The sequence below is a fragment of the Sturnira hondurensis genome, unplaced genomic scaffold, assembly GCF_014824575.4.
Source record: "Sturnira hondurensis isolate 20B ecotype Veracruz unplaced genomic scaffold, ASM1482457v3 Scaffold0020601, whole genome shotgun sequence".
Taxonomy (NCBI): domain Eukaryota; kingdom Metazoa; phylum Chordata; class Mammalia; order Chiroptera; family Phyllostomidae; genus Sturnira; species Sturnira hondurensis.
Window position 1 is genome coordinate 3536443 of NW_028093232.1, and position 17286 is coordinate 3553728.

The 17286-nt window shown below is 46.2% G+C and overlaps 1 protein-coding gene, 1 long non-coding RNA gene and 1 other non-coding gene across 9 annotated transcripts in view; 1 reads left to right on the forward strand and 2 right to left on the reverse strand.

Moving 5' to 3' along the window:
• The window catches only part of RNF41 (ring finger protein 41), a 19666-nt gene extending 13936 nt beyond the window's left edge, over positions 1–5730 (forward strand). For all 5 annotated transcript variants that reach the window (XM_037030244.1, XM_037030247.1, XM_037030243.1 and 2 more), the window contains 4 exons: positions 1737–2008; positions 2913–3048; positions 3462–3565; positions 4383–5730. In XM_037030244.1, coding sequence (XP_036886139.1) covers positions 1737–2008; positions 2913–3048; positions 3462–3565; positions 4383–4734 — 864 coding nt within the window. In that variant the 3' untranslated portion in view covers positions 4735–5730. The remainder of the gene's footprint in view (positions 1–1736; positions 2009–2912; positions 3049–3461; positions 3566–4382) is intronic.
• On the reverse strand, positions 5614–17283 carry LOC118975982 (uncharacterized). 3 transcript variants are annotated; one of them, XR_005064167.1, is made up of 4 exons: positions 16763–17274; positions 8132–8253; positions 7114–7173; positions 5614–6370 (listed from the first exon to the last, which is right to left on the reverse strand). It is a non-coding gene; the product is annotated as an uncharacterized LOC118975982 (long non-coding RNA). The 3 variants fall into 3 exon arrangements; XR_005064168.1 differs by lacking the exon at positions 5614–6370 and adding an exon at positions 6840–7008 and having other exon boundaries at positions 7114–7811; positions 16763–17283; XR_005064166.1 differs by lacking the exon at positions 5614–6370 and adding an exon at positions 6840–7008 and having other exon boundaries at positions 16763–17275.
• Positions 16573–16654, reverse strand: TRNAS-CGA (transfer RNA serine (anticodon CGA)). Its single transcript has one exon. It is a non-coding gene; the product is annotated as a tRNA-Ser (tRNA).
• Positions 17284–17286: the final 3 nt, after the last annotated feature.

A 17286-nucleotide genomic window follows, 5' to 3' on the forward strand; every position in this document is an offset into this window, starting at 1 on the left:
CATATGGTTCAGAAATCAAGACAGTATAAAAAGGAATACAGTGAGTACTCTTGCATCCTCGTCCCAGTCCACCCAGTCCCTTCATCGGTACCTGTTAGTTCACTTGGAGTCCTTCCAGTAGGTGTGCGCAGGTACACACGTTTGAATATAAATATAGAAACCTGCCCACCTTTCTCCCATGGAAAGATAATTCATTCTCTATATTTCTGTAGGGGTGGCAGGTTTAGTTAAGATGGTCACAAAAGAGGTGATAGTTGAGATGAGATCTGAATAAGGGACTATTCATGCTAAGATTTAGAGGAAGAGCATTTCAGGCGAAGAGGAGCAGCAGAAGCAAAGGTCCTGAGGCGGGAATGAGCTGGGTGTGGATGAGGACAGGAAGAAAGCCCAAATGGCCTGAGCGCAGTGCTGGGAGTGGGGCATGAGGTGAGGAGGGGGCAGAGGCGCGGGCAGAGGCGCAGGGCCGGATCAAGCAGAATGCTGCAGGTCCTGAACAGGTATTTGGACTTAATGTTAAGTACGATGGGAAGCCATTGTAAAGTTGAAAGCAGGGGAGTGAGATAATCTAGTAGGTTTTTTTAAATGATCACTCTGGCTAGAACGGTAGAATGAAATATAAAGGAGGGGGCAAGACAGAAGTAGGGAGAACATGTAGAAGACATATTTAGTAGTAGAGATGAGGAATGATCATTTGAACTGGGTTAGTGTTTGTAGAGATGGGGGAAAAGTTGACAAATTAAGATTTTTTTGGAGATAAGGTTGTCTTTGAGAGAAAAATAAAAACCAGACAGATTGGTGATACTGACAGTGGCTTCTTTCCTCACAAAACCTTCTGTGTTCAGTCTCTGGTATGTGGCCCATTGAAGGCAGAAACTGTCTTTCTCTTATTGTAGGTCCCTAGCAAAGTATATGGGACATAGTAGGCACTTCATTCATTCATTCATTCATCAACACCTACTAAATGCTTATTACATATGCCCCATGCTAGAGGCCAGGTACTGTTTCCATAGAGGCCAGAGAGTCCTCTCACTTTGAGGAATTAACTGTAGAGGTTACCTGACTTATCAAGGAAGTAGGCTGAATTGTGATCTTTATGAAACTGAAAAGAATGTGATTCTGTGAAAACCAGCCCCGTTTTGGAGGGTAGGCATGGCCTTTGGGACTACCTGGGGCAAAGCATCCCTCATAAAGTATGAACTTGGGCCCACACAAAAAGGACTTTTAACCTCTCCCCAGGAGTTTTGGGCTTTTGTTCTGTTTTGCTTTCTTACATTGAACTTTTGCCAGTAAATCTCTGTTCCCCGCCTCCGTTATCCTCCAAGACCTACATTGAATTCTGTCCTCTGCCCTGATTGACCTAGCTTGGAAAGTTCTCACCCTCCTCTGGATTTCTTCGGTAATTACTGAGTGTGCAACCCAGTCAGCAATTAATAATTGACTGCCTTATATCATCTCTTCTATTGTCCTGGAGTATTATTTATATCTTATTGCTATAAACCTTATTGTTACTTGTCCTATGTCACAATCTAATTGGAATCTTAAACACAGGAAACCTCTCTGAAACTTGTCCCCCATAATACCTTGCTTGCCCACAGTGCAGCTGTACTTGGCTGTGATGCCAGGGACCTCTGGTCCTGGAGGCTGCGCAAAGGCTCGATTGGCTTTTCGAGTTACCGTGTACAGGCTCTCGGCTCCTGCTAATTCTGTTGTGCCCTTTTGCCCTGCTCTCCCTCCAGGCACCTCATTGCGAGCATGCTTTCTGCAATGCCTGTATCACCCAGTGGTTCTCTCAGCAGCAGACGTGTCCGGTGGACCGTAGCGTAGTGACGGTTGCCCACCTACGCCCAGTACCTCGGATCATGCGGAACATGTTGTCAAAGCTGCAGATTGCCTGCGACAACGCTGTGTTTGGCTGCAGTGCTGTTGTCCGGCTTGACAACCTAATGTCTCACCTCAGCGACTGTGAGCACAACCCAAAACGGCCTGTGACCTGTGAACAGGGCTGCGGGTGAGACCCCTTCCCTTCTTTGCCCCACTTGGACACAGAATAAGGGCTTTCCCATTTAGGCCCCCGTCTCTGGACCCCCTGTCCACTGGTTGAGGTGCATGTAGACGAGGAGTGTTCTCGGCCTCCCTGGCATCCTGCCCCAAGATTTCACTTTCAGGCCGCTTTTCGAACTGTGATTTTTTTGTTCTTGCTTGAACATCAGGGAGACAGTGATTCAGTAATCTGCGGATAGCACTAGACTCGATTTACTTTATTCTTCCTTTTAAGTCCAGTATTATTTTTTCGTTGTCAGATTGACTGCTCTAATTCCCAGCCTTCTCAGATTTCCTCTTGCCCTATTTTTTTTCTTTCTTTGGGGTGTGAAATATTTGATTAAATGCTGATAGGGCTGTGAATCTAGGGCTTCTCAGGAGTGAAGGCACAGGCAGAATCTGTAGGAAGAAAGGAGAGCCGTGTGGCAGATAAAACATGGACTTAGGGGAAAAAGCCCAGAGATAGTGGGTAGCAAAGGGGTGAGAGGGGATCTGGGGAGGAGAGTGTGAAGAGAATAAACAAGAGGGAGGACTGAAGTTAGAAATGAATGAATGTCAGCCCTGACCAGTGTAGCTCAGTGGGTTGGGCATCATCCTGCAAACTGAAAGTCACCAGTTCAATTCCTGGTCAGGGCACCACACCTGGGTTGCAGGCCAGGTCCCTGGTTGGGGGCGTGTGAGAAGCAACCTAGGGATGTTTCTCTCGCACTCCTTCTCCCTCCCTTTCCCTCTCTCTAAAAAGAAATAAGTACTTTAAAAAGAAATGAATGAATGTTAGAAATTTGGGGTAGGTGGACGCCCTCTCAGCAAGTTTCTGCCTTTGCCCACATGTCCCATGGAATGCTCCTGGGCTCTTTCACTCTGGGTGGCAGCCTGGAGATGCCCAAAGATGAGCTGCCAAACCACAACTGCATTAAGCACCTGCGCTCAGTGGTACAGCAGCAGCAGACACGCATCGCAGAGCTGGAGAAGACCTCAGCGGAACACAAACACCAGCTGGCAGAGCAGGTAGGGCCCAGAGAACATGGGGAAAAACATGTCCACAATATGCAAATAACCACATGCTTGTGGGTGATGCGCACTGTGTGAGCTGCAGGTCTGTGCCTGCAGCTCGCACACCTGGCTGAGGACATGCCGTGCCTTCGGCTCAGTCGGGAATCAGATTGGAGCTCTTCTCCCTTCCCTTCAGTCCCTCCATGCCGTTTATTCACCTGCCACTTGTCAAGTGCCTTCTCTGTGAAGGGACTTTGCTAAGCACTGGGGATATAGCTGGGAATGAAACAGTCATGTCCCTGCCTTCCTGAAGCTTACAGTCTGGTTGTTCCTCCAATCTCTCAGTTGCCCTCATTCTCAGATAAACTTTTGTCCTTCACCTGCGCTCTGCCTTAACCTTCATTCCTGGTTCTCTTTCCTTCCAACAGAAGCGAGACATTCAGCTGCTAAAGGCGTACATGCGTGCAATCCGCAGTGTCAACCCCAACCTTCAGAACTTGGAGGAGACTATTGAATACAATGAGATCCTAGAGTAAGTTTCACTCGGGACGGGGAGTTACTCCCCGTGCTGGCCCTGAGCCCTGAAAGGAGGAAGAACAGCATTGTGGCAGAGGGGTGGGCGATAAGAAGGCTGGGCTGGGGCCTCCACTTTTCAGATGTTGGGATGAGGGACAGGGCCAGAGAAGAGGATAGTCTTATTCTGGGGGTGGGTGGAAGGGAAAGCTGACCAGGGATGCCGTAGCTCCAGGACTAGGTGAGCACCCGCATATGCAAAGCTCTGTACTGAAGGCTGTGGAGTGCTAGGAGGGCCGAAAAGAAATACCAGATATTGTCTGTCTTCAGGTAGCTTGCAATCCAGAGAAGAAAAGAGGGTGTAAACCCAGAAAAAGTATTCCAAAAACGCAGCGAAGTAAACAAGCAAAGTCTAAGGTCCCTTTCAGTTCTGGAGTCCTTACATCTCATAGACTCAGTGTTAAGGGTGAATCAGTACACACAGTGCAAATAGCGCTGTATGGGACACACTATAGAGGAAAAATTTCTTCCTGCAGTGAACATTTATTGAGCACTTAGTACATTCTAGGCACTGTGTGCGCTATTGGGATTTATAAGAAAAATATCAGGGACCATACACTCATGGAGTTTAATCGGGTAACCTGATGACTGAGATGGAACCAACGAGGGAAAGACTGGTAGTTTCTAAACCAACGATGGGTGGATGGATGGAAGGGAGGAGGGAGGGAGAATAGGGTTAAGCTAAGTGTAGAGTGGGTGGTCATTCCTTTGGGAAAAGAAGCAATGCAGAGAAAGAGGATGAGCTGGGATGACCATCTCCATCTTCCTCCATGCAGGTGGGTGAACTCCCTACAGCCCGCTAGGGTGACCCGCTGGGGAGGGATGATCTCCACCCCGGACGCTGTACTCCAGGCTGTGATCAAGCGCTCCCTGGTGGAGAGTGGCTGTCCTGCCTCTATTGTCAACGAGCTGATAGAAAATGCCCACGAGCGAAGCTGGCCCCAAGGCCTGGCCACACTAGAGACAAGACAGATGAACCGGCGGTACTATGAGAACTATGTGGCCAAGCGCATCCCCGGCAAGCAGGCTGTTGTGGTGATGGCCTGTGAGAACCAGCATATGGGTGATGACATGGTGCAGGAGCCGGGGCTGGTCATGATATTTGCGCATGGCGTGGAAGAGATATAGATTTTGGCGGGCTGGCAGGAAAAGATGGAAATCGGAAAATCTCATCACTCCAGTAGCTAAGCCCTGAGTCCTCCCCACTGTCCTTAACACTGTGGCTGGTACTGGAGCCCCATCTCCCTGCTCTTCTGGCACTGAAGGGTCCTGGAACACTTTGCTCAGCCTTTCAGGTGGGAAACCCAGATTCCCTTCTTTTGCCTAATTTCTTCCCTGCAGATGCCTGTAAATTTTCAGTCTGGGTAGGAAAGTCCCCACCTCTATGTTTTCCTGCCTGGGGTCCCTGGTTCCAGACATTTTCAGAAAGCACAAAGGTATTCATTTTCTCCCCAGAGGATCGGGGTAGTGTGAGAAACCTTGAATTGTTCTTCAAAACCAGGGAATTGAGCAGGCAGGCCTGTTGGCTCTCAGCACTTAGAGGGCCGCTCTGGAGAGCAGACATCCTGAAGAAGCGGTAAGGGGGAAACCCAAACCCTAGAAATAATGAGCCAGTAACTCACCATGACTGATGGCCCTTAGGGGAAGACCGGACCTCTGTGCCAAGCAATACCTTGTTCAGCCCTCGTTAGAGGTGCGGGCTGCCGCTGGGTCTGCACTTGTGCAAGTTGGGATGCTGAAAATTCCCAGATGAACTCTCCTTGCCCACACTTCCTCTTAATTAGGGAATGGCAGGAATGGGGGTAGGGGGTTAGTCTGTTGGGGTGAATGTGCTCAGCAAGAAGCAGCACCCTGGCTTTTGCTGAAATCAGGTAGGCAAGCGCCTCTTGCAGCACAGGCTGTGATAGTTCCACCACCCTCTCCAGTCCTGAGATTGTAACCAGTTATGCTGATAATTTCCTTTGGCCATTGTTTATATTTCATTCTCCCCCTCCCACTTTTTTTTTTAAGAATGGCCTGGTTATGGCTACCCCTCTTTTCCAACCCAGCCACATTGTTGGCAATTTAATTTATTTACTTTTTTTTTTAAGAAATGAAAAAGAAAAAAATTAACAAAACATAAAACTTTTCTTTCGCTGTTCCTGTGGTGGGGGTTCTGGATAGGGTGGGACCAGGGTGGGATCTGTTTTATGTTTTCCCTTTTCAGCACAACCTTTGGCTTTAATATAGAAAGGGCCAAAGGCGTCCTTGACTGAACGAATGTCTGCCCCAGCCCTCCAAACCCCATCTGAGATGAGGAGCCACCTCTATTCCAGCATCAATGCCTGAGCCCTCTGCAGAACTTTGCTCCTGGCCCTTCCAGGGTCTCATCGTAAAACTCTGGATTTAGAGTATTAATTTGGAAGAAACTTCCCTTCCCCATTTCCTTGGAGATATGCAGCGGGGTTCTAACCTTCATTGGGCAAGGTGGAATAGAAAAGTCTTTGTCTCTGGATACAGGCAGTGAGTACTGTCTCACCCGTGCCCCTTAAGGACTGCCGCTTCATTTCACTGGGGCATTCCGTGACCTCTGGGGTGACTGTTGACAGAGTAAGAGAAGAGGAGGAATAGCGGGTGTGATTGTTTTAGTGTGCAGGTGGGCATGGGGTGGAAGGGAGGTGGCCATCAAATAGTTTCTTCTCTTGGAGCGTTATTCCAGGCCAGCTTGCTGTCGCTCTGCGTGGTTGGGCCGTGGTCCCACTGGTACTAGGGTGGAGGGAGACAGCTGGAAGGGCGTGGGGAACAGTCTCACGTTTCAGCTCCAGGACGTGGTGCTCAGGAATTTGAAAACGCTGCTATACTTAACCTGGTCACTACATTTCTCACTCCCTGCTGCCCCCAAGCCTTACCCTGGCCGTTCCCTCTGCTGTCGCCCTCAGGCTGATCCAGGCAGCTCAGGTCAGGCGTCCCCACCCTTTACACTGGTGTCTGCAGGTTGCTGATTGTGCTACTTGTGCTGCTTCACGGTGTTTCCTGCACTAATAATAAACCTTTCACTCAATTCTAAATTCTTAATTCAATAGCACCCCCTTCTTGTGAAGGTTTCTCCTCTGCTTGGGCCTTTTTCTCACCTCATTCCCTGCCTTCCTCCTTCCTTTGCAACCTGGCCTTGTCTTAGAGCGCACCTCTGTGGGAGGAGGAGGTCTGTTCAGGGTTAGTGGGCACCTCCCATCTTCTCGGCCCTGTGGGGCCCTCTTACCTCCTGTCTCCTGTTCTGTAACAGCCAGCGCTCTCTCTCCAGTGGTCTAATTTTTGCTTTTTCCAGAATCTGCCCCAAATTCCACGTCTTGTAAGAACATTTTTCATGAAAGATATGCATGCACCTTTCTCCTTTGTTCCATCTTTGTTTTGAAATTTGGGATTCTATCATAGGCAAGGAAGTTTCTACTAACCTCCCCCGCACCCCCACCCCTCAGTGCCTCCTCACCAAGAAAGCAAAGGTGAGGGAGGGAGCCGGGAACAACTGACCATGGCTGTGGCCGCCCAACCTCGAGGAACCCTTCATAGGCACTTGCTGCCGCCTTCTCCCTGTCACGAGAAAGAGTATTCTTCTCCCCAAGTATTACATTTCAAATTTGTTGAGCATTCATCATGCACCTACTATAAATTTAATAGTGCCCTAGACACTGCAGTGTTAGGAGGGCGGCCCGGAAGGGCGCCCCTGAGCCAGCCGGGTCCCACTGCGCTTCCATACACACAGGGCTGATTATAAACAGTGGTGAGAACAGCACACGGCACTGGGATGTATGTACTCCAGTGATGCCAGTAGGGGTTGTAAAATTTCCTCTGAATTTCTTTCAAAAATAGTACTTTCAGAACTTGCTGCTCGTTCTTTTGAATGTCAAGGTCATGAATGATACCAAATCTTTCTTTTAGGGTAGATTTGTTTTTTGGAAACAATATTCAGAATATTCTGCGAGGAACTCACTAGGGTGGGGATGGGAGAGTTCATGCAGCAAAAGGGCACCTCCCTGTAAAGACTTCCTCCTCGATGGAGATGAGTTATAATAAGACATTACAATATCCTCGGGATTTACAAGCGATATGTGAGCAGAAGGAAGAGGAAGCCCCTGATTGTGATGGGTACCAGGGAAGACTTCAGGAGGAGAGGCACTGGTTTTAGACTGGAGTTTGGCAAACCACAGCGTGCATCCTGCTGTCTGCTTCTGTAAAAAAATGCACATTGGAACACAGCCGCGCCCACTTGCTCATAGGTTGTCTGTGGCTGCTGTTACATCCTAACGGCAGAGATGAGCACTTGCACAGAACTATGGCTCACAAAGCCTCAAATATTTGTTTTTTGGTCCTTTACAAAATGTTTGCCAACCGATGCTAAACTTTCAAGGTCAGGAAATAGGTGGAGAAGTGTAGAGACAGTTGTTTTCAACTTTTTTACTTCAGTATATAGATTTGGAAAAACAAGATTTTACACATTGCCAAGATAACAAGTGCTTAAAATTAATAATGTCTTTAATCTAATACAAACCTATATTCACATTTCCTCATTTGTCCCAAGAAAAGAACTTTAGAGCTGATGTTGGTCCCGCCCAGGATCCAATCCAGGAACTGGACGTCACACCATGCTCTACTCTTTCTTAGTCTGGGTTCCTGGAATGACATTTTTTGGTAACACTGCTGTATTGAAGAGATTGGGGCAGTTGTCCTGGAGAGTGGGCTTTTGTGTTTTTTTCACAGTGTCCTTTAAATTGTTCTTCTGACTCCTATTTTTGCTAAACAATTAGATCTGAGAGGTTAGTCTGAGAGATTCAAGTTAAACAGTTTTGGAAATAGAAGACATCACAGGACAGGACAGATGTTCTTTATTTTTTAAAGATTTTACTTATTTTGGAAGAGAGGGAGAAAGAAACATGATGTGTGAGAGATACATGCCTCTTGCGCGCCCCCTACTGGGGGCCTGGCCTGCAACCCAGGCATGTGCTCTGACTTAGAATCGAACCAACAACCTTCAGGTTCGCAGTCTGGCATTCAGTCCACTGAGCCACACCAGCTGGAGACAGATGTTCTTTGTCTTGTGTAACATCAGGAGATAGGGCCAGTTGTCCTACCACTAGCCTGATCTCTTCACTGTCCACTTGTAGAGACATTTTTTTGGTTTGTTTTTTAACGATAGGCATTTTACTGAGAGAAGCATGGATTTGTCATTGTACCCATTTATGCATTCATTGGTTGCTTCCTGTTATGTGCCCTGATGACACTCTAACCAACCACCCCGTAGAGAGATTTTTTTAAAGCTGGCTAGGTGATGAATATGTGCCCCGAGAGAAGCAGGCAGCTGGCAGTGCAGCTCTGGTTGGTTGCTGCTATACACAGGGCCCAATATTACCAAATCTCTCTCTTTTTTTAAGGTTTTAGCTATTTCTAGAGAGAGAAGGGAAGGAGAAAGGGAGAGAAACATCAGTGTGTGGTTGCCTCTTGCACACCCTCAGCTGGGGACCCAGCCTACAGCCCAGGCATGCATCCTGACTGGGAATCAAACCAGTAACCCTTTGGTTGGCAGGTCTATGCTCAATCCATTGAGCTACACCAGCCAGGGCCCAAATCTTACTTTTCAAGAAACTAAAGATTTTGTTTATTTTAGAGAGTGGAGAAGGGAGGAAGAAAGGAAGAGAAACGTTGGTATGTGAGAGAGACATGGATCAGCTGCCTCTCGCAGGGCCCCTAGCCAGGGACCTGGCCTGCAACCTAGGCATGTGCCCTGACCGGGATTTGAACTGGCGACCTTCCAGTGTGCAGGAGGATGCCCAACCCACTAAGCCACACCAGTCAACCTAAATCTCACAACTTTTAAATGTTGGTTCTTTATTTTTAAAAACCTGCTTGGGGGCACCCCCCAAAAATGTGGGGTCTGCCAATTTGCAACCTCTGTTTTAGGCTGGGATCACAGCATGAATAAAAACAAGTGAAGCCCTGACTGGTGTGGTTCAGTGGGTTGGGCATTGTCCCACAAACCGAAGGTTCAGTTCCCAATCAGAGTATGTGCCTGGTTTTCGGGCCAGGTCCCCTGCTGGGGGTATGTGAGAGGGACTCACACATGATGTTTCTCTCCTTCCCCTCTAAAAATAAATAAAATCTTTTTAATCTTTTTAAAATCTTTTTATTTTTAGAGAGAGGGGAAGGGAGGGAGACCGGGAGAGAAAGATCAATGTGTGGCTGCCTGTCATGCACCCACAACTGGGGGGGACCTGGCCCGCAACCCAGGCATGTGCCCAGACCAGGAGTCGAACCAGCAACCCTTTGGTTCTCAGGCCAGCACTCAATCCACTGAGCCACACCAGCTGGGGCAAATGAATAAATTAAATTTTTTTAAAAAGTGGAGATGAAGGATATGTTGAAGAAGGAAGAGCCTAGTGCAATCCAGAGCATAGCGTTTTTTGAAGGAAGTAATGGAGATAAGGCTGGAAATAATTTGGGGCCAATGCTTGGAAGGCCTTGAATACTTGGTAGGGAATTTGGACTTTAATTTTACGGGTAAGTTTCTGTGAAGAGGAGTGACTTCCAACTCATGGTTTTAGTGGCAACGGTAGGTCAGCTTTGCAGTAATTCATGCAAGTGAGGGTTAGAACTTGAACAGGACAGGGAGGACAAGCGACATCGGGGAGGAAGACTGACAGGGCTTAGTAAGTGACCAGACTGGTTCAGCCATGATTTATAGTACACCTGGCGTGTGCCAGATGTGGTTGGTGCCCGGCGTTTGAGGCACACAAGGAATTGGGAAACGAGTCTTCAAAGGAATTTTCAGCTTAGGAGATGCACTTGAACAAATAACGGGGAATACAGGATAGCGTGTTGCTAATAGATAAGGACCAAGCAGTGGGACAAGAGGAAGAAAGGGGTCAAGTACCTGCCTGATGGGATGCAAGAGGGGAGGTTTCTCAGAGGAGTCACTGGAGCTCGACTTCTGAACAGGACTGGCCACGAGGGAAAGGGGTAACAGGACAAGCATCTACTGTGAGTCAGGCACTATTCTAAGTATGACACATCTATTCACCCCGAACTGTAAAAGGCACTATTTTCTCCATTTTCTATGTAGGGAGACAAAGGACAAAATGCACATGGCAATTAGAACTGGGATTTGAACCCAGAAAGTCATTCCAGAGTAAGTGCTCCTAACCACCGCACTGAAGAAGGGGCGCTTAACCGAAGATGAGTCACAGATAAAGGCGTTTCTAGTCTGTAAGTGAGCAGTGTCGTTAACCTGAATAGGGAGGAGAGGATGCGTAGGTTTCAGGAGTGAAGTAATAAGCTCATCTGGGGAACACTGGATCGGAAGGGCTTCCATCCAGAGATGTTAGTTGGTGGATGCAAATGTGGGACTGGAGCTTAAGACCAAGAAGCAGGGTTAATGTTGTGGATCTGGGGGCTTTCTGCCTAGAGGTGATCAAGAAATTCTGGGAGTTAATGCAAACATTAAAGGACAGAACAAGAAGGCTGAGAATGGGACCTCGGAAATAGCAGAAGTAATCTAGAATAAAAGTCTGCAAAATAGATAAATGATAAAGTTGGGTAATGCGTCAGCTTTAAAAAATTTTTGGAGTAATGAATCACATGTGGCTCATAAACGCGGTGAAGGAGTTGCAGAAGTGTTCTGTGCGACAGCAGCGCTCCTCAGACAAGGGCAAGTTGAGATCATTTCAGCACAAGGCCTCTAATAATTTGCTTTACTGGATAAACTGCGGAGATCCCAGCCTCTGAACATTTGGAACAAGTCAACTTGGAAGGGTGTAGTATTAATTCTTTTGTGTTAGATTCCCACTCATTATCTTTCTAGTCACATAAAAACAACTTCGATTAAGATCTAAGAATTTGGAGCCCTGGCTGGTGTAGCTCAGTGGATTGAGCGCGGGCCTGCGAACCACACAATCGCGGTTCGATTCCCAGTCAGGGCACATGCCCAAGTTGCAGGCCAGGTCCCAGCAGGGGACTCACAAGAGGCAAACCACACATTGATATTTCTCTCCTTCTCTCCTTCCCTTTCCTTCTAAAAATAAATGAATAAAATCTTTTTTAAAAAAAGATCTAAGAATTTGGAGCTGAAAAGATCAGTATAGAGTGGCATTAGCTAGTCACTGGTTATAAAGTGAAGAGACAGAAGGAGCTTCATGAGAGAAGGAATTAGACTGTCACGTGGAAATGTTCAGCCTAATTATATTGGGGGTATCTTACTGGGAAGAATAAAGGCTAAAAGAAAATGGCTGATTTAGGCAGGGTGTTATTGATAATAGGAGTCCGTGTTTGATTAGACAGGTGTTAAAGTTCCTGGACAAGGGAATAATATGATGAAGGCAGTGTTTAGAGATTTAAGTGTGGTGGAGCTGGGCCTTGTAACAAAAGCATCAATCAGATTACAGTACGTGAGGGCAGAAGCAATGACTGATGGGCATGGGGGGTGGGAATGTCAGATAATTCTTACAGTTGGAAACTAGATGAGATTGAAAATAGTGTCAACACAAATGGAAAAAGTTGAGAATGTGTTTCCCGGAAAGAGAGAAGTTTGGTGCTTTAAGTGACACTGGGGCAGCCATACAAACCTAGACAGCAGGAGATAAAGGGCCGTGTGTAGCTGAGAGGCCACGCCTGGAACTGCGGCTTGGAATTTTTGTCTTGGGAGGAGGGAAGAGAACGAAGCTTGTAGTAGAATTCCACGAGAATGAGAAAACAAATGTTCTTTTCTTTTTGCAGTTGAGTTTTACTTAAAAATACAGTTTGTGCCCTGGCTGGTGTAGCTCAGTGGATCGAGTGCTGGTCTGCAAAACAAAAGGTTGCTGGTTTGATTCCCAGTCAGGGCCCGGGTTATAGGCCAGGTCCTGGGTTGGGGATGTGAGAGAAGCAACCTATTGATATTTCTCTCTTCTCTCACACATCAATGTTTCTTTCCCTATCTTTAAAAATAAAGCATTTAAAAAATATAGTTTGTAAAAAAATACAGTTTTGTTTTATTTAAATCGTGGTTTGATTTTTTAAGATTTTTTAAAATTATTTATTTATTTATCTTTAGAGAGGAAGGGAAGGAGAGAAAGAGAGAAACATCAATGTATGGTTGCCTCTTGTGAGTCCCCTGCCGGGAACTGGCCTGCAACCCAGGCATGTGCCCTGACTGGGAATCAAACCATGATTGTGTGGTTCACAGGCCTGTGCTCAACCCACTGAGCTACACCAGCCAGGGCAAAAAAATACAGTTTGTAAAGTAAAACTTTATTTTGTTGATGGACCAGTGTTCTGAGACAGTGATTTTAAATTGGAGTGCCACAAGAATTTTTATTTTTATTTATTTTATTTTTTAAAGATTTTATTTATTTATCTTAGAGGGGAAGGGAAGGAGAGAGAGAGAGAGAGAGAGAGAGAGAGAGAGATATCAATGTATGGTTGCCTCTCGTGCGTCCCCTGCCGGGAACTGGGAACTGACCTGCAACCCAGGCATGTGCCCTGACTAGGAATCGAACCGTGATTGTGTGGTTCGCAGGCCCGCGCTCAATCCACTGAGCTACACCAGCAAGGGCCTACAAGAATTTTTAAAAACACACCTGACTACTTAGAGGTTTTTGTCCTCTTTTCCCTTCAATCATCAAATGAGAAAATGACATCCCCCAACACAACAATAGCCATCCAGTGTGAATGAATCAAAATTCTACCTATTTTCCTGGCTGGCATAGCTCAGTGGATTGAGCTTGGGCCTGTGAACCAAAGCATTGCGGTTCAATTCCCAGTCAGGGCACATGCCTGGGTTGCAGGCCAGTTCCCAGCAGGGGACGCACAAGAGGCAACCATACATTGATATTTCTCTCCCTCTCTCCTTCCCTTCCCCTCTAAAGATAAATAAATAGAAATCTTTAAAAAATTCTACCTATTTTTTGTCAGCTCTTCAGACAATGTAGTTTTTGGTATACAGCAGAATTTTAGTAATTAGTTTATATGTGCTATGAGATTTAAAAAAAGGTTGAAAATTGCTCTTCTAAGAAAAATAAGAGTACAATGTCTCTGAAGCCCATTAAGAAGCCAATGGTTTCACACACAAGCATTTCTCCCACAGGGTATTAAGATAGTGTGGAGTTGGAGGCAGAGGGTGTACATTTTATTCAAAAAATAAAAGGAAGTGAAAAACAACATGGTGTTAAAAACAAAATTATAACAGATGTAATTGTGCTGGTTCTGAATTATTGAAGGTCTGGTGCAGTGGAGTAGGGGGATTTGAACAAGTTATGCAAGAGTATTTATAGAAGTTTCCATAGGAGATTGAAATGACTGGGATTGCAAACCTGGGTGAAGTTAACTTAAAGGCAGATAAACAAGGCCAAATACTGAACCAGAAGAAACTAAAGAATGCCAGTGGGAACCCCTGGCTAGTGTAGTTCAATGGATTGAGCACAGGCCTGCAAACCACACGATTGCGGTTTGATTCCCAGTCAGGGCACGTGCCTGGGTTGCAGGCCAGTTCCCAGCAGGGAATGCATGAGAGGCAACCCCCACATTGATATCCTTCTCCCTCTCTCCTTTCCCTCTAAAGATAAATAAATAAATCATAAAAAAAAAAAAGAAAAAGAATGCAAAAAAAAAAAAAAAAAAAAANCCATAAAAAAAAAAAAAAAAAAAAAAAAAAAAAAAAAAAAAAAAAAAAAAAAAAAAAAAAAAAAAAAAAAAGCCTGGCTGGTATGGCTCAGTTGATTGGGTGCTGGCCTGTGAACCAAAAATTCTCCAGGTCAATTCCCACAGGGCACATGCCTGGGCGTTGCCCAGGTCCCCAGGAGGGGGCACATGAAAAGCATCCACACATTGATGTTTCTCTCCTCTCCCTCCTTTCCCCTCTGTCTAAAAATAAAAAATATATATTTAAAAATGTTTTAAAGAAATAATGCCTGTGGATAGAATGTAAGAATGTAAGAATGGTGGTGGGGAGCAGGGCTGATTATGCAAAGAAAGACAGGATTTGTTGAGATGGAAGGATGAAGGAATTGGGGAATTAAGGTGGGCTGTGGCGGCGGTAAAAAATTTGAAATTATCTATTGTTCATGAGAGTTCGAAGCCTTTACCTCTCACAGCGGAAAGTAACAAGGGAAGCATTTGAGAAGGAAAGGTAGGATGTCCTAAGCACCAACCAACCTCTGTCAATTTCCCCCAAGTCCAGATCCTCCATTTTATAAACCACGAAACCTTCTTCCTTTTACAACAAAGTTGTCGGATGCCCTCTGCTGGTCAATTTTGGTCTTGGCTCTCCAGAAACATATCTGAGCATGAGCAAAATGGAATTCAGAAGGAAGCCCAGTACTGAAGCCCAACCAATTAGATTGTATTACAGTATATATTTGATCACATCTATGTGTAAGACCTAGTAGAGGAGATACAAATAAAACACAGTGCTAGCTCCCAAGACGTTTATAATACAGTCTGAATGAAGATTAAAACATGTACACATAACTACTATAAAAAGCATCCATTTAGTCAACAAAACAATTTTTTTGAGTAGCTCATATGTGCCAAGAGTTTATATTCCACAAAATAAAATTAGGGTGTAGGATGTAGTGGGCAACGGGTGATTAGAGAAGACTTTCCAGGAGGACCAATATGTAAGTGAAGACTGAGTATAAAGTGAGGATAAGGAAGATTATTTCAGGCAGAGTACAGCATAAACATGGACAAATACTATACCAGAGATTAAAAGAATGCCAGTGAATGGAGGTAGGGGATATGGAAGAGCAGGGAGAAAAGAGACCAAAGGCAGCTATGGGAAGGTTTAAGGTCTTGGCTACATATGCATGCTTTAGTGTAGTTTTACATATATTAACATGTAGTCCTCACAATTACCCTATTTTCCACAACGCAGAGTACTAACCAGTATACGATCACGGCCCTATTTTCCAAATGAAGGCTCCAGCAAAGTGGTGGGTCCAGTATCCACTCAATCGTGAGAAAAGTGGACACACTTGAGACACAGTTAGGAGGTGGGATAAATATAATTTAAAAAAATTAACTTCTGCAGGCATGTATCAAGAACCTCAAAGAGGAGTAAAAGGATGTTGCAGCATGGAAAGCAGTGGGACATGATCACAGGGGACACGATCATTGGAAAGAACAACATGACCAATGGTATGAAGGTGGGACACTCCAAAATATAAATGTTTAGAAAGCACTATGAATTACTTTTGGACCCCCTGTCTTCTGGGGAAGGAGAAAATAGGGTTGTGCAAAAAATTAAATACAAAAAGGACATCCTCCACAAGTGTCCTAGCTATTCCCCACAATCAGAAACTGGGGGATAGGGAGAACTGGGTGAGGTGAGTATCGGTTAGAGAAGGGATTAATTCCCTAGCTTGGTTAATACACAAGAGAATTTAGACAGTACCTAGCACATAATGAGCACTCCATAAAAAGTGACAGTCTTCCCACACTAGCTCCCACTAGATCTGCAGCGTTTGTTTCAATAGGGTACTCCCCCTAGACCTGTGGTACTTGAGGTGCACCTCCTCGAGAAAATTCAAGGGACAGAATGCCCTGTTCCGTGGGCTTCGTTTGTAATCCGACCTACAAGACATGGATTCTGGTCATGAAATCCAGAGGTACTCTCTTTTCCTGGAAACTACACCTTCGACTCTTACAGTATACAACAGGCGTTCACATTCCCAAACAAAACTTAACTCTTCTTCAAATCCTATGCTATTCCCTCCCCAGATCGTGGAACAACGCCAAAGCTCTATTAGCAAACCTAAAGTTATAGAAGTCTGAAAGTGCCTTGTATTCTAGCAACCGAAAAGGTTGTGCATAATTAAGCTTCCGTGATCACCCCCATTCCCCAAATCCAGGGATGAGAACTCCCGGCTTCTACTTCCGAGACAGAAAAGTAAATGCATGAAAGGCACGTGAGAAAATAAGGGGTTCTCTTTAGGCATTTTAAGGAAGAGGGGGAAAAAAAACGGACGTCACGAACAGGATTCGAACCTGTGCGGGGAAACCCCATTGGATTTCGAGTCCAACGCCTTAACCACTCGGCCACCGTGACTTCCAAAATCACGCTCCACTTTGCGCTTACAGAACGAGTCCGCATTTCGGAGAAACGGGGCCCCAACCCCTACACATACCCCGATACCCCACCCGCTGGGTTCCTTACCTCTCTCCTATGCCATTCAAAGGAAGAGAGTCGGGGGGACCGGGAGACCCAGGGAGGGAGAGTCACCGGCTCGGCGAAAATTCGGGATCTCAAGGAGCGCAAAGCTACTTAGGAGGCGATGGCGGGGCCTGCAAAGGAAGCAGTTGGAGGGAAGGGGCTGGTCCCGAAAGGGGCGGCTAGGGACTCTACGCCTTAAGGAGTGAGAAAGGTGCTGGGACAAGGCGTTAGGGGTCAGGGAGACTCAGGAAGAGTTTAAAACGGGAACTCTGAGACGGATGACAGGAAGAAACATCCTGGGGAATGGGATCTGGTGCTCTTCGGGATTAGGGGCTCCAGGAATTAGGAATGGGCAAGGCGACGGCCACTGGAAGCCGGGGGCGCCTCAAGGGACGCCCGTCGTCGTTGGAGTAGGATAGGGAAGTGCCAATTCCTCGGCTGATGGGTAGCGGGGGAAAAAAAGAGGCTTCGCATCAGGTCACGAGAGATCTCAGGGGAGAGGCCGCCTCCCCGCCCGCTCCCCCCCG